The following is a 24,691-nucleotide window of genomic DNA, read 5'->3' as shown; positions in this document are numbered from 1 at the left end:
TTTTTCACTCAGCTTTATTCTCTGAGAGTCTTCCCAGTTGTTAAATGTATTCCTTTTTGTTGCTAAGTAGTATTCCATGGTGGGGGTGTACCAGTTTGTTTAACCATTCACCCAATGAAGGACATCTTCAATTGTTTCCAGTTCTCATCTATCACATACAAAGGCTGCTGTAAACATTCGTGTACAGGTTGTTGTGTGAACATAAGTTTTTATTTCTCTGGGATAAATACCCTGAAGTGCAGTTGCTGGGTTGTATAGTTGTTGCATTTTAGTTGTTAAAGAAACTGCTGAACTTTTCTGGCACAGTTATGTCATTTTACATTCCCACCAACCAATGTATGCGTGGGGGTGGGTGTGGGGAATGAGGTGGGTGTGTATTAAAAAGGTGGTAATGTTAGGGATCTTTGTGATGATGAAACAGTTCTGTATCTTGATTGTGATGGTAGTTACACAGATCTACCCAGATGATAAAATTACATGGAACTACACATGTGCGCACATACACACACACACACACACAAATGAGTGCTTGTAAAACTGGTGAAATCTGAATAAGTTCTGTGAACTATACCAATGTTGGTTTCCTGGTTTTGATATTGTACTAAAGTTATATAAGATGTTATCTTTGGAGGAAATTGGGTGATGGGTACGTGGGACCTTTCTGTACTATTTTTGCAACTTCCTATGAATCTGTAATTATTTCAAAATAAAAAGTTAAAAAAATTAATACCAAGTGAATGAAAGGCCCACATTTAAAAGTTAAAGAGCAAAAAAATTATCATTAAATGCCAAAATGCAGGCACCAAAAAAGTACTTGATAAATGTTCGTGAGCATACTCAAGCATTCTTAAGTAACATTGGTTTATTCCATATTTCATGGACAGTACCTGAGACAAGATACAAGCTGGGAATTGGGAACTAACTGCTTTTTCCTAGTCTTTTATCAAAATGCCAGTAAAAATTTGGTCGCTAATAAAATTGCTTTGATTTTATTTTTTCACAAGGCTCCAAAAGAAGCGCTTGCTCAATGTGTCTTGGCGGAGATCCCCCAGCAGGTGGTAGGCTACTTCAACACATACAAACTCCTTCCTCCCAAGAACCCAGCTACGAAATGAAAGGAGCTCTGGTCGCCTGAGCAGAAAGAAGTCTTTTGTGATGTGTGGAGCAATGGATTTCTCTCTGACCCCAAATCATGAATCTGTCATTTTACATGCTTCTCACGAACCCCAGCATTTATGATGCAAACCTAGTTCTCTATGGATTATGTCTATTTAAAGCATTCTTTTTTACTTTTTTTGGAGGAAAGTGCTAACTTAATCTTTGCCCAGTCAATTCAGTGATTGCTAGTGATTTACAGTAATTGCAGTGAGGCTATTTGGATTAGAAACTGGTGTGAGAAAAGCGGATTTTGTTCTTGTGGTTGTTTACTTTCATATGATGAAAATGCTGTTTTTGAATGTTTGTAAATAAGAAAGAGCGGAAAATTGTTGGAATGATGCGATTTACAGGTTGCTGTGCTTTGCTCTAGGCAATATATGTTTTATAAGCCAATGTCCATGCCTGACGACAAGAGCTTCTTAAATTAGATGACATTGAATTTGTTTCTAGAACTATACTTAGGGCTATTCCATGGGATAAAACTACCTTTACTTGTGCCTGAATTTTGCTGCAATTTAGACATGCACAGTTCAAAACAGCACGCATCCTCATAGGACTTCATGAAAAGTACCGAATGAGAAGGGAAGGCACATATTCAGTTCTTAAAATTGTACAATCAACAAGTAAAAGGAACCTCATGTAAGTAAGCCATTTTTATTTGCCTTCCTAGATCTTTCGTTTTCATTATTGAATACCATAAACATGGTCAGATTTGACCTTTTCATTAATTGTATGTAACACTCAGGATTCTATATCTGCATTGATGATAGGTAGCCCTAGATTCAACATTATTAGATTATTTTAATTGGAGTTTGTTAAAATGGTTAGGACTGGTTTATCCAGGAAAATTATAAGGACGAAATATATAAGGGGAAATTCAGAATTCTACTTCCTTTTAATCAATGAAAGACTTTACTTATTAAAAACGACAATGTTTATACTTTCCTTGTTAAGGTCCCATATATTGATTTGTACATTTGTGTAGATTCATTTAGGTATTCTCTCTTTTTTTTTTAAGCAACATTTTTAGTCTGATTTTTTTAAACTCATGATAGTGGTTATTAATCAAAATCATATTTTACATTTTAATAATGTGCTATTTCATAAATCCAGAATGTATTGTATTAAGCCTAAAACCTGTTATAACTTTAAAAAAGATCCAACTGCTGCATAGGATAGAGTGGACTTTATATGCTTTTTTTTTTTAGTAGAATTTTTTTCCTGATTTTTACCCTTTAGAAAATAATACTTCGCAAACATTACCTTTTCAGAATAGATTCAGTAACGTTTTATTGAGGAGCTGTGTGCCAAGTACTATGCATATCTGTGTATTGGCCAGTCATCTTGAACAATTTAACATTGAGAATTACGTGTTTATTACGGATCTGTAAATGGATGCACCCTAAGCCTATCAGTCTTACTGATAACTTGCACCACAGCTCAGGTCTCTTGCTCCCTGAAATGTCTGAAGCAAGTGAGCTCTCAGCCACGAACAGCTTTTGGCTTCTCAGAAACTGCTCATTGCCAAGGTCAGGCTGAGAGGGGATCTGCTCGCCACAGTGGTTGCTTAGCCCAGGTGAGCAGTTAACAATTTCCCACTTAGCTAGCTCTCCTCTGGATATGTGTTGTTAACCTGAAGGTACCTAACTAGTAGTCTGTTGCTCTATAGTATGTCTCATTAGTTGACAAGTCATCTTGACATCAGTTAGGGGAGAAAAAAACTGATGATTCTTCCAATAGTTCGGAGCCTTTGTTGTCTAAGATGTCCTAATTTCATTTCTCTTTGTGTGCCTGGAAACAGCATATGTATGTTACAGTGGTTTTCAGAATTTTTTTTTTTAAACACATGAAGCCTTTAAAAGAAACAATTTACATATGTTCTCAATGTATGGTAAAACAGAAGTAGAGGTTTTCTGTTTGAAGCTGGGGCAGGGTCCACAGCCCCACTCACTGGACCTTCTCCTCACTCTCCTTAACCAGATCCTGGCAGCACCTGAGTCACCTGCACAGGACACCTGGAACCACTGGTCATGAGCATTCATTGTTTTTATTGGCCAAATAACAGTACTTCTGTCACCACTGTCAAATTGATTTGGTCTTCATAATTTTATATTGATTTTAACCAGAATTGTTCCCTTTTGAAAATTAATTTTGTATTATGCATTCTTGATTTGGTTCATCAGTAGATGCTATTATTCATAAGACCTGTGATTCCAGCAAATTAGAGTAATTGATACCTTTTTCAGTTTCAAATAAAAGCATTTATAATTTCTAAATTATCATTTTATAAAATTCTTATAGTTTCAACATTTTACCTCATCACATGCTGATATAGTATTGTTTTATATTAAAATAGTCCTTTTCCCTATTGTGCCACCATTCATGCAAGTGCCATTAGTTCTTAAAATGCATTTAAAGAAAAAATAACCAAGTTTACTTTCACACTTCGAATAAACAGATATATTACAAACATATATTAGGGTGACAGTGCCATGGATAGATGTAATATTTCTGACATCTGCCTGTACTGAGAAAATAGCAATTAGCATGGTCATGTCACCTTGTGCTTAGTTAGAATTGAAAATTTTAAGATCATAAAAATTTAAAGTCAGATCAGGGATTTACAACTATCCGTTTTGGTAGTGCCTTAGGCAACCTTTCCAGAGTAAATTCAGGGCCGTGTTGCTGCCTCTGCCTTATTTGACATACTTTGCCTTTTTCATTTTGTAAATTTTCTGGAAAGTCATCTTCAGTAAATTTCTCCTAGTTTCTTTATGTGTGTGATTGATAGTCGTGGAAGTGACACATAAGGTAAGCTAGAAGCTTGGTTGAGATCTCAAGAGACTATTTTGTGCTTTTATGGATCTCATACTTGATAATAAATGTATAAGTTACTAATATATGAATTGATGTTAAATGTATCTTGCATCTGAATTTCCTTTGGATATAATTATTTCGTGGTGTGAGACAATAGTGTCTTGTTTTCATTTTTATTCTTTCTCTAAATGTTATTCATTGAAAAGTTAGAAATAAAGTTAGTATTTTAATCAGCCTGTGTTCCGTATTTTACTGAATTAAACAGTTTGGGGGGATGTTATTATTTTATGGGATGTATTCACTTAAAAGATATTGAATGCATTCAAGATACTTTTCAGGGTGCAGAGGAACCAAGGGAAAGGTTCTCAGCTTAACTAGAGTGGCCGGAGAATTATGGTGCTCACATTTTATCAGTTGTGTTAAGCAGGACAGTATATTCACCTAACTTTTTAAAAAGTTGCTACTATTATGTTGCAGTCATTGGGCAAGGTCTTGGGGTTACAGTGGTGACCTAGGCAGCCAAAGTTGCCACCTTCATAGAAATAAAGGATTGGAGGAGAGAGAAAACATTAAATAAGTAATTGAGAGACATGAGATTAGTGTGTGATATAACATATTGTAGGGGGGGTGACCTGAACCATCTAGCTGTCAAGGAGCTAGAGGATGTGCTGAAAGATAAGACCTTTCTTGAGGATGTGCTGAAAGATAAGACCTGAAAGTTCACTGGATAAAGAAAGTTTAAAGCATTTATGAACAATGGCATTGAATGTTTCAGGAATGGAAAGAATTTAAGTTTGCTGGAATACAAAGTACGAGAGGGAAAGTGGTGAGAGAAGAGTGGAGAGATGAGGTGGAGTGATGGGTGGATTTTACATCCTGTGAGGGCCTCTGGGGCATACAGGGAGTTCATACTTAGGCTAAAAGTAATGGAATGCCACTGAATGGACTTGGCAAAGGACTGATGTGATCAGAGTTGTGTTTCTGAAAAACTGGAGGGCCTTACATTTTAGGGCAGATAGGAGGGACCCTGTTGCCAAAGTTGCGTGGCCAAAATGGCTTTGTCTTGGTGAAACCCTGATGAGGGATTTGGTGGTGGTCACCTTATGGCAGAGACTCAGCTGTTTGGTTACACACTTGCTAAGTTCTGGTTCTAGGTCGGTTTCTGAATGCTGGGCTTTTCCTGCCACAACCCTGCCTCCACATCAAATCACCTGTTAGCCCCATATCATCAATTCCTTAATGGTTCCAAGGCTGGCTCACACCTAATGATGACACAGATCTGCAGGATTGCCAAACCCTTGCTTGTAGCAAGACCATCACCCTTGTCATTTGTCACTAAGCATGGCTGTGTTCGGCCAACTTCTCCAGACTACTCACAGCAGATTGTATTGTCCTTGGAGAATTATACTCTGTCTTGGCTATTGATTCTCTTCTTTCTAAAAGGAAATGATCAGTGAGGCAAATATTACAAGCAGAATTGTGACTTCTTACAATAGGGAAAGGAGACCCCTAATATCTTTGGTTTTTTCATAAACTCACAATGTGCCAGGTTTTAATAACAGCACTTGGTCTTCTAGGACTGGACTCAAGAATGTCAGGGGTTGGGGAGCTCTAGAGAGTTCTCAGAGAGAAGACTAAATATGAAATAATCTTTTCAGCCATGCCTTCCATCCAGTAAAAAGTACTTACTTGTTTTTGAACAAATATTTATTGAATAGCTTAGTACTGGTAATCAACAGGTGAAGCCAAAGTGAGTAAAATTTCTTACTAACCTTAAAGAGCTTATGATCTAATATGAAAAAGGAGGCAGTATGTGATGCTAAAACAAAGAAGGAATGAGCAAGCTGAGGCAGCCTTTTGTGCTTAGAGTGAGACTATACCTTATGCCTTCAGTCATCTATGGTCGAGAGTACAGAAGGGACCCTGAACACTGCTTCTGGCAAGATGCTCCTCCCTCCCCGCCCTCCAGCATTCGTTGCTCCCCCACCACAGTCCTAGGACCACCAGGATGGAGCCTGCCTGTCCTCACAAGAAGCTCGGTCATGATCTCCCTCACTCTAATCTCCATATGGCTCCTCTGTGCAACCCATATTCTGACCACACCCTACTTCTCTCTAACTCCCCAAACACTTCCACTCTGCCCTTGGGAACTGAGTCATTCATTAGCAAAATCTTTATATCAGTGCATTTTCTGAACAATCCCTTCATGTTTCTATTCTAATTAAAACCTGACTCTCTTGAAGAACCTTACTTCCTCTGCAGCCTTCTCAAAGTGGTTATTTTCTCTTCCTGATCCACCACTGGGCTTGGAAGCAGGTTAAGTGTCCCCCTATGTCCTCCTTTCTGCTTTCAGATAAGCTTTCCCTACTCTTTAAAACAACCGGCTCTGAATATCATATCCTTAGACTAGACCATGCTCTATCCCTCATCCTAATAATTTTATTCTCCCCCTTACCTCAGCCCTCACTCCTAAGGACATATACTAGACCTTATCATTATTGATTGCAAATCCCTCCCTAATCTCAATTTCAAGTATTCCATTTTCCAGTAACAATCCACTTTTCCAGTTTACTCCCTCTAGTACTAAAACTCCAACAGATCATTCTCCATCAGTACCTTCAATCCACTAACCTAAGTGTTCAATGGCCTTCATGGTGTGACCTCCCCCCCACCCCACTTCTTTTCTAGACTTCTTACTAGTCTTTGCCTTGGCCATTCTGCTGCAACCACCTGGGCTTTCTTGCTCTTATTTGAGTATGCCTGGCATCCTCCTAGCTCAGGGCTTTTGCACTTGCTTGCTGTTCCCCTTCCTGAGGAACACTTCCTGGTCACTTGTGAGCCTTGCTCCCTCACCTCTTATAAGTCTTCATTCCAGTATCAGCCAGTGAGTCCTTTGCTGATCACCCTATTTAAAATTGTACCTCTTTCCTCAGGACATTCTTTCCCTCTTCCCTGTTTAGGTTTTTTTTTAAATTTTATTTTTACTTTATATTGGAGTAGAGTTGATTTACAATATTGTGTTAGTTTCAGGTGTACAGAAAAGTGATTCACTTATACATATACATACATCCATTCTTTTACAGGTTCTTTTCCCATCTAGGTTATTATAGAATATTGAGTAGAGTTCCTTGTGCTATACAGTAGGTCCTTGTTGATTATCTATTTTATGTATAGTAGTTTTAATATGTTAATCCCAAACTCCTAATTTATCCCTTCCCCACACCTTTCCCCTTTGGTAACCATAAATTTGTTTTCAAAGTCTGTGAGTCTGTTTCTGTTTTGTAAATAAGCTCATTTGTATCATTTTTTAAGATTTCACATGTAAGTGATATATGTCTTTCTCTCTCTGACTTCACGTCATATCATAATCTCTAGTTGAAACCATGTTGCTGCAAATGGCATTATTTCATTCTTTTTTATGGCTGAGTAATATTCCATTGTATATATGTACCATACTTTCTTTATGCATTCCTCTGTCAATGGACATTTAGGTTGCTTCCACGTCCTGGCTATTGTAAACAGTGCTGCAATGAATATTGGGGTGCATGTATCTTTTCAAATTGTGGTTTTCTCTGGATATATACCCAGGAGTGGGATTGCTGGATCATATGGTAGCTCTATTTTGAGTTTCTTAAGGAACCTCCATACTGTTCTCCACAGTTGCTGTACCAATTTACATTCCCACCAACAGTGTAGGAGGGTTCCCTTTTCTCCACACCCTCTCCAGCATTTATTGTTTGTAGGCTTTTTGATGATGGCCATTCTGACTGGTGTGAGGTGGTACCTCTTTGTAGTTTTGATTTGCATTTCTCTAATAATTTGTGATGTTGAGCATCTTTTCATATGCCTCTTGGCCCTCTGTATGTCTTCTTTGTAGAAATGTCTATTTAGGTCTTCCACCCATTTTTTGATTGGGTTGTTTGTTTTTTTGATATTGAGCTGCATGGGCTGCTTGTATATTTTGGAGATTAATCCTTTGTCCATCAATTCATTTGCAAATATTTTCTCCCATTCTGAGGGTTGTCTTTTCGTCTTGCTTATGGTTTCCTTTCCTGTGCAAAACTTTTAAGTTTAATTAGGTCCCATTTGTTTACTTTTGTTTTAATTTTCATTACTCTAGGAGGTGGATCCAAAAAGATCTTGCTGTGACTTATGTCAAACAGTGTTCTGCCTATGTCTTCCTCTAAGAGTTTTACAGTACCCAGTCTTACATTTAGATCTTTAATCCATTTTGAGTTTATTTTTGTGTATGGTGTTAGGGAGTGTTCTAATTTCATTCTTTTACATGTAGCTGTCCATTTTTCCCAGCACCACTTATTGAAGAGACTGTCTTTTTTCCATTGTATATTCTTGCCTCTTTTGTTGTAGATTAATTGACCATAGGTGCATGGGTTTACCTCTGGGCTTTCTATCTTGTTCTATTGATCTGTATTTCTGTTTTTGTGCCAGTACCATACTGTTTTGATTGCTGTAGCTTTGTAGTATAGTGTGAAGTCAGGGAGCCTGATTCCTCCAACTCTGTTTTCTTTCTCAGGATTGCTTTGGCTATTTGTGTTTCCATACAAATTGTAAAATTTGTTGTTCTAGTTCTGTGAAAAATGCCATTGGTAATTTGATAGGGATTGCATTGAACCTGTAGATTGCCTTGGGTAGTATAGTCATTTTGACATTTTGACAATATTGATTCTTCCAATCCAAAAACATCTATTTATGTCATCTTCAATTTCTTTCATCAGCATCTTATAATTTTCAGATTACATGTCTTTTGATTCCTTAGGAAGGTTTATTCCTAGGTTTTATTTCCTTGTTTGGATTTTATTTATTTTGTTGTCCTTTTTATCCACTGGCATGTCAGTTTCAAGAAATCATGGATTTTTGTTTATTTTGTTCACTGTCTGGAAGAGAACTTGGCATTACGTAGGAACTCCCTAATAGACACCGAAAGAATGAATGAATTAGGTATGTATGAAAGCACATGTAGGGATAGAAATTAATTTATATGAGAAAATATTGAAGCTTAGAGTGGAGAGATTTTCTTCTAAATGTGGGGAGCAATTAGAACAATGGAGAGAGCTGGGAGAGCTTCATGGGTGGTTTGGCACTTTCATCTGGGATTTGATGGTTACATAGGGTTTTATATTGTAAAGAAGAGGCTCCAGGCAAAGAAATAGACATTGTCCATGGCTTGAAGTCAGAAAGTAGGGTGAGCTGGGAACATTATTGGTACAGGGAAATGAATATGTACTTGTAATAATCCTTTTATTTCATAACTGAATCTCTTTACTCACTTTTACAAATGGCATATCAAAATTACAACTGTATTAATCTTTCACATCCCTATTTTAGTGAAATTTGTGGTTAGTCCATTTCTGAAGGACAAACTAAATCTGAATGTTTCCTGTCAAATTTGGAATATAAATATGGTCCTAACATGGCAGACTTGACCATCATTTTGCTACATGAAATCTCAGGAAATGTACTTGTTTATTGGAAAAAGTCCTTCTTCAGGTGGATGCTACTTTCATCGAGCTTGTCCATCATCTTCATGTTTGAAAAACAGTGTGGTATCTTTGCTCTTGGGCTCTGCCATCACACACACACATCTGCTGATGTGATCCTGGACACAGTATTTTGTTTTGTGTTTTGTATAATGGCAGCATGGAGTAGGAATCTCTAAATTTCTCTTCAAGTCTGAGGTTTTTGGAATAAACAACAGAGCCTGATTTATTTAGAGCTAGGTGCAAGAAACTACATCACGAGCTTGTTTAACAACCATTAGCACACACTGTGTGCTGAATTCTGTATTTCATAGGAGTCCCAGCACAGAAAGTCCTTGTAAATTTGTAGCACAATCATTGCATGTAGTGGGCAGAGATGACCAGAGGAGCAAAGGGACAGTAAGAAGGGCTGTGACCTTTCAGGTATGCTTCTCTTTCCTCATCTGAGGGAGTTATTGTCTAGAAATGTCAGGTTGTATTGCTTAATGATGCACATTTATTTGACCTTTGCACTGTCACTTCTAGTTACAAAAGTTATAGTGGGAGAAAATCAGCCAGTCGTAAAAACTCATAGAGGAAAGCATCAAATTTTACTACAGTGTATGGGTAAGGTGCTTAAATATGACTTTCAGATATCTTTGGTATGATTAGATATAATAAATTCCAGGGTAGCATAATGATTAATATCTTCTGAAGATTTTTAAAAATTCCTCCTAGGTAGGTAAAAGAATTATTGTAAGTATAGAAGAGGTCCAAATTACAGAAAGTACAGACTCTTCTTTTGTTAGTGTTCAATGTGACATTTTTTCATCTAATGCTTAACTGAAATGAAACATAGTCTGTTATATTTTATTTTAGGGTTAGTTAATACCAGTTAAGCCAAGATGGTTCCTAGACTGTGGAGAGGGGCCAAGTTACTCCTTTCCTGTGGGTATACTTAGAGCTTTTGGCTCATTTTAACACAGCATTTGGTATAGTTGTACATTTAAAAAATAATTTCAAGTTCAAAGTTCTCTTTCTCTTTTAGATAAAGAAAGGTTTTATTTATTTTTGGCATGGTCTGTGTGTAGGGTTGCCAGATTTAGCAAACAAAAATACAGGACATCAAGTTAAATTTGAATTTCAGGTAAACAAAGAATAATTTTTTAGTATAGACATGTCCTAAATATAGCATGGGACATACCTATACCAAAAAATTATTCATTAACTGGGTGTCCTGTATTTTTTCTGGCAATCTACCTGGGTGACAGATTGTAAAAACGGCCAAAATCCTTCCTCTGTCTATATCTACCCCTTTTGCAATGTGACTTTGCAGTTGTCCTATCAAGAGGTGGATTTTATTTCCCCACCCCTTGTATCTAGGCTGGTCTTGTGACTTGGCTAGTAGAATCTGGCAGAAGTAATTATGTGCCAATTCTGGGCCTAGATCTCAAGAGCTTGCTCACTTCTGCTTTCTCTCTCTTGGAACCCTGTGCAGACTCCAGGCCTAGGCTTGCCTTTTGGAGGATGGGAGACCACATGGATTAGAGACAAGCTGTCCCATCTGAGACTTCCTAGACCAGCACCCCTCAGCCAGTCCAGCAGCTGACTATAGAGCGTCAATTACCCCAGCTAAGACCACAAGAACCACCAGCTGAACCTAGCCCAAATGGGCAACCTACAGAATCATGATTCCTATTTTAAGTCCTTAAGTTTTAGTTAGCAAAGCAAATTGATACAGTCTAACAATGCAAAGTGGAGCTGGGCATTTTTTAAGACTAGAGAACAGCTCATAGGTTGTGCTGAGTTTTGAGGGTCACAGATGAAAGTAATATAAGAGGTAATTTTTGTAATCCATTTTGAGCAAATAACACTTGCAATCAGAGGAAATTGCTTGTTGAATAAACACCTGGGCCCACAGGAAAAAAAAATCACTTCTGTACAGAGACCTTGTTTTGCTTCTTTAACCATTTAATGTTTATAAAGTGTAGAACGTCTGCTGAGTGGCTCCCTACTTTCTAGTTCCTTCTCTGCAGACCTTTTAGGATACCTTCCTTTTAACCAGCTCATTTTGCATTACACCTTTGGTGACTGATTATTGAAGTGAGATCCAGGTGGGGGTGGGGGAAGAACTTTCATATATCTCTGCATCATCAGTTAGCCAGTTAGTCAACAGCTACTTGTTGACTAGTCAAATGATAAATGAACATGGGATCTCAAGGGTCCAGAGAAGAGAGGTGGCTTAGCAGTAGTAGGAGAAGAAAGAAGAAATAAGGAAAAGCTCAGTCTTTATCTCTGGAGACCCCTAGATATCTGGGTTTTGACTCTTGGCCAAGAAAAGGGCGGTAGGATTTATGAGGTGGTATTTAAAGTGCTGAACTCTGCTGGTGACCCCCAGAATCAGTCTTCACTGAAGATTTTCAAGTGACCTAACTGGTTAGTCGGCCTGCCTTTAATCTGTGGCTCCAGGGGTATAAGACCCCCACTGGGAACCTCAGCTCTGAACTCTCCTGAAGCCTAGATTCCTTACAAAGTATGGGTAGTTCAGTCCTGAAACAATGTGATCAGATCCTTGTGTAACTAAGGACACTGGGAGCTTGTTCATGGGATGTTAGCCAGACCCCTCAGTGCTTGCCTGGGCTCTTTTTCTGCATGTATCAATTACCTTTAAATAAAATCCCTATTGAGTATGAGTATGCTCTGTGGAGTGTGATGAGCCCTTTCCAATATCCTAACTTAGGAAATCTTTGTACTTAAAATGATCCAGGGCAAGTTAATGATTACCATGTCCCATTTTCCTCATCTGGAAAAGGGTGAGGATGATAAAAATAATAACTACCTCATAAGGTTATTAAGATTAAATGAGTTAATAAAGTCACAGCACACAGAACAATATCTGGCACATATAAATGCTATAAATAATGTAAATGCTATATTATTATTTTCAGCCTATCTGAAAACTTAGCATGGAAGACTTACTTTTGCCTCAACTTTTTTTCCCATGTGTGTGTATATGCTAATTGTTTCCTGTTCACTCACGTATTATTTTTAAAAATCATGTTTTAAAATAGTTGCTTCTTAATTGTTCATATTAGTGGGTCACCCTGTGATAGGGCACATAATAATTAAAAATTAGTTTATTGTTTTTCTGCAATGCAACATTAGAATTTTTATTGGTCACATTCAAACGCCCTTGTGTATGTTCAGAGAGTAGTACCAGGGTAACTTTTGCTTTCTTAATGATATTTGTTTGTTTTTTTCTGTTTTTCACATCTTTATTGGAGTATAAATGCTTTACAATGTTGTGTTAGTTTCTGCTGTACAACAAAGTGAATCAGCTATATGTATTCATATATCCCCATATTCCCTTCCTCTTGAGCCTCCCTCCTACCCTCCCTATCCCATCCCTCTAGGTCGTCACAAAACACCGAGCTGATCTCCCTATACTATGCAGCAGCTTCCCACTAGCCATCCATTTTACATTTGGTAGTGTATGTATGTCAATGCTACTCTCTCACTTCATCCCAGCTTCCCCTTCCCACCCAGGCCCTCAAGTCTGTTCTCTACGTCTGCGTCTTTATTCCTGCCCTGCCACTAGGTTCATCCATACCACTTTTTTTTTTTTAAACAGCCACACTTTTTTTTTTTTTTTAATTATTTATTTATTTATTTTTGGCTGTGTTGGGTCTTCGTTTCTGTGCGAGGGCTTTCTCTAATTGCGGCAAGTGGAGGCCTTCATCGCGGTGCGCGGGCCTCTCACTGTCGCGGCCTCTCTTGTTGTGGAGCACAGGCTCCAGACGCGCAGGCTCAGTAATTGCGGCTCACGGGCCTAGTCGCTCCGCGGCATGTGGGATCTTCCCAGACCAGGGCTCGAACCCGTGTCCCCTGCATTGGCAGGCAGATTCTTAACCACTGCACCACCAGGGAAGCCCCATACCACTTTTTAAAATTCCATATATATGCGTTAGCATATGGTATTTGTTTTTCTCTTTCTGACTTACTTCACTCTGTATGACAGATTCTAGGTCCATCCACCTCACTACAAATAACTCAATTTCGTTCCGTTTTATGGCTGAGTAATATTCCATTGTGTATATGTGCCACAGCTTCTTTATCCAGTCATCTGCTGATGGACATTTAGGTTGCTTCCATGTCCTGGCAATTGTAAATAGTGCTGCAATGAACACTGTGGTACATGTATCTTTTTGAATTATGGTTTTCTCAGGGTATATGCCCAGTAGTGAGATTGCTGGGTCATATGGTAGTTCCATTTTTAGTTTTTTTTTTTTTTTTTATGTAATGTCTGAAACATTTATATTAACATATTTCCATACAAATAACCCAATGAAAGTTTAGTTGTTTTGTTTGTTTGTTTTTTTTATACTGCAGGTTCTTATTAGTCATCAATTTTATACACATCAGTGTATACATGTCAATCCCAATCGCCCAATTCAGCACACCACCATCCCCACCCCACCGCAGTTTTCCCCCCTTGGTGTCCATAGGTCTGTTCTCTACATCTGTGTCTCAACTTCTGCCCTGCAAACCGGCTCATCTGTACCATTTTTCTAGATTCCACACACATGCGTTAATATACGATATGTATTTTTCTCTTTCTGACTTACTTCACTCTGTATGACAGTCTCTAGATCCATCCACGTCTTAACAAATGACTCAATTTCGTTCCTTTTTATGGCTGAGTAATATTCCATTGTATATATGTACCACAACTACTTTAACCATTCATCTGTCGATGGGCATTTAGGTTGCTTCCATGACCTGGCTATTGTAAATAGTGCTGCAATGAACATTGGGGTGCATTTGTCTTTTTGAATTACGGTTTTCTCTGGGTATACGCCCAGTAGTGGGATTGCTGGGTCATATGGTAGTTCTATTTTTAGTTTTTTAAGGAACCTCCATACTGTTCTCCATAGTGGCTGTATCAATTTACATTCCCACCAACAGTGCAAGAGGGTTCCCTTTTCTCTACACCCTCTCCAGCATTTATTGTTTGCCGATTTTTTGATGATGGCCATTATGACGGGTGTGAGGTGATACCTCATTGTAGTTTTGATTTGCATTTCTCTAATGATTAGTGATGTTGAACATCTTTTCATGCATTTGTTGGCCATGAGTATGTCTTCTTTGGAGAAATGTCTGTTTAGGCCTTCTGCCCATTTTTGGATTGGGCTGTTTGTTTTTGTAATATTGAGCTGCATGAGCTGCTTGTATATTTTGGAGATTAATCTGTTGTCAGTTGCTTCATTTGCAAACACTTTCTCCCATTCTGAGGGTTGTCTTTTCATCTTGTTTATGTTTTCCTTTGCTGTGCAAAAGCTTTTAAGTTTCATTAGGTCCCATTTGTTTATTTTTGTTTTTATTTGCCTTACTCTAGGAGGTGGGTCAAAAAGGATCTTGCTGTGATTTATGTCACAGAGTGTTCTGCCTATGTTTTCTTCTAAGAGTTTTATCGTGTCTGGCCTTACATTTAGATCTTTAATCCATTTTGAGTTTATTTTGTGTATGGTGTTAGGGTGTGTTCTAATTTCATTCTTTTACATGTAGCTGTCCATTTTTCCCAGCTCCACTTACTAAAGAGGCTGTCTTTTCTCCATTGTATATTCTTGCCTCCTTTGTCAAAGATAAGGTGACCATATGTGCGTGGGTTTATCTCTGGGCTTTCTATCTTGTTCCATTGATCTATATTTCTGTCTTTGTGCCAGTACCATACTGTCTTGATTACTGTAGCTTTGTAGTACAGTCTGAAGTCAGGGAGCCTGATTCCTCCAGCTCCGTTTTACTTCATGATTGCTTTGGCTATTCAGGGTCTTTTGTGTTTCCATACAAATTGTAAAATTTGTTGCTCTAGTTCTGTGAAAAATGCCTTTGGTAAGTTGATAGGGATTGCATTGAACCTGTAGATTGTTTTGGGTAGTATAGTCATTTTCATGATATTGATTCTTCCAATCCAGGAGCATGGTATAAGTCTCCATCTGTTTATGTTATCTTTGATTTCTTTCATCAGTGTTTTATAGTTTTCTAGGTACAGGTCTTTTGTCTCCTTAGGTAGGTTTATTCCTAGGTATTTTATTCTTTTTGTTGAGATGGTAAATGGGATTGTTTCCTTAATTTCTCTTTCTGATCTTTCGTTGTTAGTGTATAGGAATGTAAGAGATTTCTGTGCATTAATTTTGTATCCTGCAACCTTACCAAGTTCACTGATTAGTTCTAGTAGTTTTCTGGTGGCATCTTTAGGAATGTCTGTGTATAGTATCATGTCATCGGCAAACAGTGACAGTTTTGCTTCTTCTTTGCAAATTTGTATTCTTTTTATTTCTTCTTCTTCTCTGATTGCTGTGGCTAGGTTGAATAATAGTGGCGAGAGTGGACATCCTTGTCTTGTTCCTGATCTTAGAGGAAATGCTTTCAGTTTTTCACTATTGAGAATAATGTTTCCTGTGGGTTTGTCATATATGACTTGTCTTATGTTAAGGTAGGTTCCCTCTATGCCCAGTTTCTGGAGAGTTTTTTTATCATAAATGGGTGTTAAATACTGTCAAAAGCTGTTTCTGCATCTATTGAGATGATTATATGGTTTTTATTCTTCTGTTTGTTAATATGGTGTATCACATTGATTGATTTGTATATATTGAAGAATCCTTGCATCCCTGGGATAAATCCCACTTGATCATGGTGTATGAGCCTTTTAATGTGTTGTTGGATTCTGTTTGCTAATATTTTGTTGAGGATTTTTACGTCCATGTTCATCAGTGATATTGGTCTATAATTTTCTTTTTTTGTGATATCTTTGTCTGGTTTTGGTATCAGGGTGATGGTGGCCTCGTAGAATGAGTTGGGGAGTGTTCCTTCCTCCACAATTTTTTGGAAGAGTTTGAGAAGGAGAGGTGTTAACTCTTCTCTAAATGTTTGATAGAATTGGCATGTGAAGCCATCTGGTTCTGGACCTTTGTTTATTGGAAGATTTTTAATTAGAGTTTTAATTTCATTACCTGTGATTAGTCTGTTTATATTTTCTAATTCTTCCTGGTTCAATCTTGGAAGGTTGTACTTTTCCAAGAATTTGTCCATTTCTTTCAGGTTGTCTATTTTATTGGCATATAGTTGCTTGTAGTAGTCTCTTAAGATCTTTTGTATTTCTGCGGTGTCAGTTGTAATCTCTCCTTTTTCATTTCTCCTTTTGTTGATTTGAGTCCTCTCCCTTTTTTTCTTGATGAGTCTGGGTAAAGGTTTATCAATTTTGTTTACCTTCTCAAAGAACCAGTTTTTTGTTTTATTGATTTTTCCTATTGTTTTCTTTGTTTCTATTTCATTTATTTCTGCTCTGATCTTTATGATTTCTTTCCTTCTACTAATTTTGGGTTTTCTTTGTTCTTCTTTTACTAGTTGCTTTAGGTATAAGGTTAATTCGTTTATTTGAAATTTTTCTTGTTTCTTGAGGTGAGCTTGAATTGCTATGAACTTCCCTCTTAGAACTGCTTTTGCTGCGTCCCATAGGCTTTGGATTGTTATGTTTTCGTTGTCATTTGTTTCTAGGTATTTTTTGTTTTCCTCTCTGATTTCTTCAGTGATCTCTTGGTTATTTAACAGCGCACTGTTTAGCCTCCATGTATTTGTGCTTTTTACTGTTTTTTTCCTGTAATTGATTTATAATCTCATAACATTGTGGTTGGAAAAGATGCTTGATACTATTTCAATTTTCTTTACTTTTCCAAGGTTTGATTAGTGACCCAAAATGTGATCTATTCTGGAGAATGTTCCATGGGCACTTGCGAAGAAAGTGTATTCTTCTGCTTTCAGGTGGAATGTCCTAAAAAAATCAATTTAGTCTATCTGGTCTATGGTGTCATTTAAAGCTTGTGTCTCCTTATTTATTTTCTGTCTGGATGATCTGTCTCTTGGTGTAAGTGGGGTGTTAAAGTCCCACTATTATTGTGTTGCTGTCAATTTCTCCTTTTATGGCTCTCAGCATTTGCCTTATGTATTGAGGTGCTCCTACGTTGGGTGCATATATATTTATAATTGTTACATTTTCTTCTTGGACTGATCCCTTGATCATTATGTAGTGTCCTTCCTTATCTCTTGTAACAGTCTTTATTTTAAAGTCTATTTTATCTGATATGAGTATTGCTACTCCAGCTTTCTTTTGATTTCCATTTGCATGGAATATCTTTTTCCATCCCCTCACTTTCAGTCTGTATGTGTCCCTAGGTCTGAAGTGGGTTTCTTGTAGACAGCATATATAAGGGTCTTGTTTTTGTATCCATTCAGCCAGTTTGTGTCTTTTGGTTGGAGCATTTAATCCATTTACAGTCAAGGTGATTATTTATATGTATGTTCTTATTAGCATTTTCTTAATTGATTTGGGGGTTTTTTGTTGATCTTTTTCTTATCCTGTGTTTCCTGCCTAGAGAAGTTCCTTTAGCATTTGTTGTAAAGCTGGTTTGGTGGTGCTCAATTCTCATAGCTTTTGCTTGTCTGTGAAGCTTTTGATTTTTCCATCGAACCTGAATGAGATACTTGCTGGGTAGAGTAATCTTGGTTATAGGTTTTTCCCTTTCATCACTTTAACTATGTCCTGCCACTCCCTTCTGGCTTGCAGAGTTTCTGCTGAAAGATCAGCTGTTAACGTTATGGGGATTCCCTTGTATGTTATTTGTTGCTTTTCCCTTGCTGTTTTTAATATTTTTTCTTTGTATTTAATCTTTGATAGTTTGATTAATATGTGTCTCAGCGTGTTTCTCTTTGGGTTTATCCTGTATGGGACTCTGCGCTTTCTGGACTTGATTGACTATTTCCTTTCCCATGTTAGAGAAGGTTACTACTATAATCTCTTCAAATATTTTCTCAGACCCTTTCTTTTTCTCTTCTTCTTCTGGGGCCACTATAATTTGAATGTTGGTGCATTTAATATTGTCCCAGCGGTCTCTGAGACTGTCCTCAATTCTTTTCGTTCTTTTTTCTGTATTCTGCTCCCTGCAGTTATTTCCACCATTTTATCTTCCAGCTCACTTATTCATTCTTCTGCCTCAGTTATTCTGCTCTTGATTCCTTCTAGAGTATTTTAAATTTCAGTTATTGTGTTGTTCATCACTGTTTGTTTGCTCTTTAGTTCTTCTAGATCCTTGTTAAAGGTTTCTTGTATTTTCTCCATTCTGTTTCTGAGATTTTGGATCATCTTTACTATCATTACTCTGAATTCTTTTTCAGGTTGGTTACCTATTTCGTCTTTGTTTATTTGGTCTTGTAGGTTTTTACCTTGCTCCTTCGTCTGTAATGTATTTTTTTGTTGTTTCATTTTTTTTTTTTTTTTTTGATGGTGACGCTGTATTCCTGTCTTATTGGCCTGACCTCTGGCCTGGGAACCAAGATCCTGCAAGCCATGTGGCACAGAAAAAAAAAAAAAAAAAAAAAGAAAAGTAAAAAAGGAGCAATACAATAACAAACAATAAAAAACAAAATTAAATTAGAAAGATTAAAAAATATATTAGGAAAAATGGAAATATAATTGAAACAACTGCAACAAGGTAAAATAAAACCACAACAGAAAAAAGAAAAATAAAAGGGGGGTGGGAGGGAAACAAGCCAAAAGGAGCAGAACAATAACAAAGTACAAAGAATAAAATAAAATTAGAAAAATAAAAGATTTATTAGAAAAAAATATATAAATGAATCAACAACAATGAATCAACAAGGTAAAATAGAACCCCATCTAAAAGAGGCAAAAAGAAAAAAAAAAAAGCCTTGGCCATGGGGGCGGAGTTTAGGCGGGGGTGGAACTTAGGCAGGGGTGGGATTTAGGGTGAGACAGGACCTAGGCGGGTGGGAGGTGATGTTTGAGCGTGAGGCAGGGCCTCGGCTAAAGACCCACACAGCCAGAAAAGGCCTTGGGGGTGGGGCCTAGGCGGGGCAACGTTCAAGCGTGGGTTGGGGCCTCTGCTTAGGACCTGTGTGGAAGGGGAGAGGCAGCATTTCCAAAGGGGCGCCTCCTGAGTGTGGAGCTCTGGACTTTGGAGGTAAGGCCCTAGGTGAGGGTGTGTGGGTGGAGTTTAGGCCCAGCATGTTGGGGTGCATCTCAGGGCGTCTCTGAGTGTAGAGGTAGGGCCCTGGGTGTGGGTGTAGGGGTGGGGCTTGGGCTCTGCATGGCAGGAGGGAGGCTCTGAGGGCAGAGGATTACACCTGGGAGCCCAATAGGCTCCCTGGGTGCCTAAGTGGACAGGGAAAGTGCTGGCAGCATTCTCTTCCATTTCTCTGCATCATCCCACCCCCCCATCTCCCCCACCCCACTGGACCCATAACTGTGGGTGGGTCCTGCTGGGTGTAGGAACTCCTTCCCTCCCACAACCACCCTTCAGGGGTGCCGGTCCTGTAGGTCCGGCCTTTACTTTTGCTCCCCCTTCCCTCCCTCCCACTCGCTTAGGACCTGTGCAATTGGAGGGGGTGTAGGTGAGCAGAGGATCAGGCCCAGGATCTCAGCAGGCTCCCAGGAGCTCAAGTGGGCAGGGGAAGCTTGGCCACGCTCCCTTTTGATCCTCTGTCCTCCCAGTGGTCCCCCAATTTCCCCCTTCGAACATGGGATCCCTTTCCCTCCCCCAGTTGCCCCTCAGGGACGCCAGTCCCATCCCGCCTCCACTTCTCCTCCCCCCTCACTCCCCTGCATGCCCCACATCCTACCCGGTTTCTGGGGGTTCATCCCGTCCCCTTAGGTGTCCGTGGTCCCCCACCAGTGCCAGGTAGGTGCCCTAGTTGTGCGGAGATGCGAATTCCGTGTCCTAGTCCACCATCTTGACTCTGCCTCCTCTTAATGATATTTGATTTGAGCTAATGTGAGATTTATTTTGCATTCCTTGGAGAGCACACTGTTTAGGCAAGGAGATGGGTGGAGGAAGGAGGTTCTGCAGGGAAGGATGTCAGTGCTAACTCATACCGAGCAAGTGGAAACCAGGGCTGCGTCACTAATGCAGATAGCTGGCAGGAGACAGCACACCCTTGGGGAATTTGGGACGAGGTTGGGTGGATGTTCTGCACCAATAGCATTTGGAAGACTTGGTCAACAGAAGTGAGACTTAGTTTTACTTGAAATCAAGTACAGAATGCTGGAAGATCAACCCTGCCTTTTGAGGGGATCTGGATGAGGAAGAGAAAGCTTGGGTGAGCAGTTCCTGGGAATTTATAAATCCTCAGCTGAGAAAAGTGAAGAGAGCATAGAAGAAGGAGACCTGGAGGACCCCATGCATGGCAAAGCCAGATTATTTCAGCAGAAAACTCAGTGGTAACACTGAGGCCTGGCAGAGTGATAAAGGCAGACTAAAGGAGGCTGGGGCTGGCTCCAGCACTGGGCAGAGGGGTACCACATTTACTTTGGAGATTCCATTCACTCAGCTACCTTTTATTGAATACACACTGTTAGTTATGCTATCCTGGGGAGGAGGGGGGAACCCCACCTTATAAAAAATTTTCATTTTTAATCAGAAAATATTTTTGAAATTCATAGGGGAAAATGTCTGCACCATCCATGTTTTACCATATTCCCACCCTCCCCCTCACATATTTCACATCTTTAAGCAAAGTATGAAGTTAATATTATCAAGAGTGGGTTGTGGGCCTGGGGTCTGTTAGGAAATAGATGATAATACTCTGGGGTTTTATGAAGAATGAATGAATGTAATATTAAGATTTGTTGAGAGAAGTGTGGTCAACATCTATGGAGGTTGCAAATCCATATTTCAACTATTGTTCTTCCTCATAGCTAAGTTGCTGGGAACTCTTGCATGTACCTAACAAATGAGCTGATATAATTTAAGGCTGGGCCTCAGTACAGTCACTCACAGCTGCTCCCTGGGTATGGTTATTTTACACCTCCATGGGCCTGTCTTATCACTGCCTCTTGAATCTCCACAACGTATTCCTCATTCTTGTTTCCTGCTTCTCCAACCAACACCTATTTTCTGCCATAGTTCATGAAACTAAGTGTATTAGTCTGCTGGTGCTGCCATACAGAATACCACAGAATGGGTATTTAACAACAGAAATTTATTTTCTCATAGTTTTGGAGTCTGGAAGTCCAAGATCAGGATACCCGAAGTTTTGGTTTCTCCTGAGGCTTCTCTCTTTTGCTTGCAGCTGGCTGTTTTCTCACTGTGTCTTTTTTTTTGGCTGCATGGCACAGCATGTGGTATCTGAGTTCCCCAACCAGGGGACCCATGCCCCCTGCAGTGGAAGCTTGGAGTCCTAACCACTGGACTGCCAGAGAGTTCCCTCTCTGTGTCTTCACATGGCCTTTTGTCTGTGCACCAGCACCCCTGGTATCTCTCCCTCTTCTTATAAAAACAAGGACACAAATCCTATTGGATTAGGACCCCACCCTTATGACCTGGTTTAACCTTAATTACCTCCTTAAAGACCCTGTCTCCAAATGTGGTCACATTAGGGTTTAGGCCTTCAACCCATGAATTTGAAGAGGATACAATTCAGTCCCTAACACTAAGCATGGTTAGTAGTCTCTGCTGGTCCCTAAGCATGCTTAGTAGTCACTGCTGGCGTCAAGTGGAGACCTGCCCACATGCAGAAGAAAAGCCTCATTGGCAGGACAGGCCCCAGAGAGCACATGAAGTAGTGGCTGTATCTGTAGTGGCTGCCTGTGTGGCTCAGATGTAGCAGAGGCTGAAGGAAAGACCCTTGATTAATGGGGGTCTCACTTCTCCACTAGCCTATTTCTAGACACAACACTGAACTCAAGTCCATAAAATTGAGTTAATCATGCTTCTCAGTTCATGGCACATAATCCTCATTAGTTGAGGCTCTTGATTTATTATTTTTTCTCACTTCATCTATTGCTATTACCACTTCCACATTCCTTCCTCCCCATAGCCATCATCTCTAATGCATTTAACATAGTTTGTTAGATATGTATATATTTTTGAAATACATAGTGTTTTGTATATTTATTTTATTTATTTATTTACTTTTTTTTGGCTTCGTTGGGTCTTTGTTGTTGCGCGCGGGCTTTCTTTAGTTGCGGCGAACGGGGGCTACTCTTCGTTGCAGTGCGCGGGCTTCTCATTGTCGTGGCCTCTCTTGTTGCAGAGCACGGGCTCTAGGCACACGGGCTTCAGTAGTTGTGGCTTGCGGGCTCTAGAGCGCAGGCTCAGTAGTTGTGGCGCACGGGCTTAGCTGCTCCGCGGCATGTGGGATCTTCCCAGACCAGGGCTCGAACCCATGTCCCCTGCATTGGCAGGCAGATTCTTAACCACTGCGCCACCAGGGAAGTCCCTGTTTTGTATATTTTTAAATTGTGAAACTGTAAACACCACTTTTGCTAATCAACAAAGAGACACAGTGCTGAGAAACTTTGTTCCCTAAAATCACAGATTGTTAGAAATTTTCTATTTGAAATCTTATCAGTCAGACTGAAACATTCCACGTTTGCCTGGAGAATCTAAGTCATTCTGACACGAGAAGCAGCCTGGTATACACCTTCAGATAAGGGGTTTCTGGACACAGCAGTCTATGTTTTTCTTAACTGAGTAGTTTCCAAGAAAACAGGACCCTGAGTCTGCTTGTTGGCCCAGGACTGATGTTAACCCCTTTACATACAGTCTTGATTTAATCTGAGCCTCTCAAAACATCACTTCATTTAAACTCTACCTAACCTCTACCTTTCCCCAATATCCTATCATAACTTGTCCTTTCCTGTTTTTGGTGGGACACTCACGTTTCCTCTGGTGAATGGTCTCCCTTGTTGCCGCAGGTTAATAAACTTGGCTTTGTTGGGCTACAGATTTGTCTCTGATAGTTTTGATCAGATAGGCTTTATAAAAATATGCATGCATGGTATGACTAAAGATCTCATTCTTTTTTCTTACTTAAGAAAATCCACACTAGTTTTTAAAAGAGATCTATCCATGTTGTTATGTGTAAATCTAATTCATTATTTCCAATGGCTGAATAGAATTTCATCTTAAAAACACATCCATATGCTACATGCCATATTTTTTTTATCCATTCTCCTAGTGTAGACACCCCAGTTGCCTTCCATTCCTTTGTACTACAAACAATGCATTTCCTCTTGCATTTTCTTTTACGGCCCTGCTTGAGGATTTTCTGGGATATGTATCTGAAGTAGTACTGCCAAGTTATAAGGTGTACTGTCAGAATAGTAGCTCCAATTTACATACTTTCCAGCACTTGGTATTATTGTCTATTTTCAAATATTTTCCAGTTTGATAGGTATAAAGTAGTATTCCATTTTTGTTCTGATTTGTATTTCTTTAAGTACAAGTAAAGTCAAGCATCTTTTCTATGTTGATATCCTATTTATTTTGCTTCCATGAGTTGACTATTACTATCCTCTCTCCTTTAAAAAAAAACCTGGGCTTTCTGTCTTTATATTTACAAATAAAGCATAAGAGCTAGTCTTTGCCTTGTTATAATTTAAAATTAAGCAGAAGTTAGAGAACAGTGGAATGCTGTACTATGTGAAAATCCCTTGAAATTAGAACTATCATGGGTTGATGTTTTTAGAGGCAGTGGAGAGATTTGGAAGCATAGGAAAGAGGTAAGTGATGGAGGAGAGATATGCTCCATACTGTGGTAGGTAGCATGGACAAATGCCAGAGGAAGAAAGGTAGGTGGTGGTTCCAGAAAAAGCAAGACGACCAGCTTCAGTGGAGGGTATGGTTGGGATAGTGGCAATTAAATTTGCACAAATAAGATTTAATCACTAGGAGGGATTAATAGGTCCCTGAGCAGAAAAGTAACATGGTCAAAAGTGGTTGCTATGGTTTGAATGTTAGTGTCCCTCACCTCTGCCTCTCCCCCTCCCCAGCAAATTTATGTATTGAAGTCCTAACCCCAAAGATGATAGTATTAGGAGGTGGGGCCTTTGGGAGGTGTTCTGCCCTCATGAATAGGATTAGTGCCTTCATAAAACAGGCTCCAGAGAGACCCCTTCCTTTCCACCATGTGAGGTCACAGTGAGAAGGAGCTTGCTGTGAACCATGCTGGGCTATGATCCTGGACTTCCCAGCCTCCAGAACTGTGAGAAGTAAATTTCTGTTGTTTATAACGTACCCAATCTGTGGTATTCTTGTTATAGCAGCCTGAATGGACTAAGATAGTTGTATTTTATAAAGCTCTAATTTTACCCATGGCAAAAGGATTGAGAAAGGTAGACAAGTGATGATTAGAGCTGATAGTTGGTAAAAAGTGATCATCTATTT

At 39.2% G+C, this 24,691-nt stretch overlaps 1 protein-coding gene across 2 annotated transcripts in view; it reads left to right on the top strand.

The window, feature by feature from the left end:
• CPNE3 (copine 3) overlaps positions 1-4,208 on the top strand; it is a 50,242-nt gene extending 46,034 nt beyond the window's left edge. For both annotated transcript variants that reach the window (XM_059902206.1, XM_059902205.1), the window contains exon 17: positions 1,005-4,208. In XM_059902206.1, the coding sequence (XP_059758189.1) occupies positions 1,005-1,115 (111 nt within the window). In that variant the 3' untranslated portion in view covers positions 1,116-4,208. The remainder of the gene's footprint in view (positions 1-1,004) is intronic.
• Positions 4,209-24,691: the final 20,483 nt, after the last annotated feature.

Source organism: Balaenoptera ricei, chromosome 17 (genome assembly GCF_028023285.1).
Source record: "Balaenoptera ricei isolate mBalRic1 chromosome 17, mBalRic1.hap2, whole genome shotgun sequence".
Taxonomy (NCBI): domain Eukaryota; kingdom Metazoa; phylum Chordata; class Mammalia; order Artiodactyla; family Balaenopteridae; genus Balaenoptera; species Balaenoptera ricei.
The sequence above is the reverse complement of the archived record's forward strand: the minus strand, read 5'-3'. Positions and strand labels throughout refer to the sequence as shown.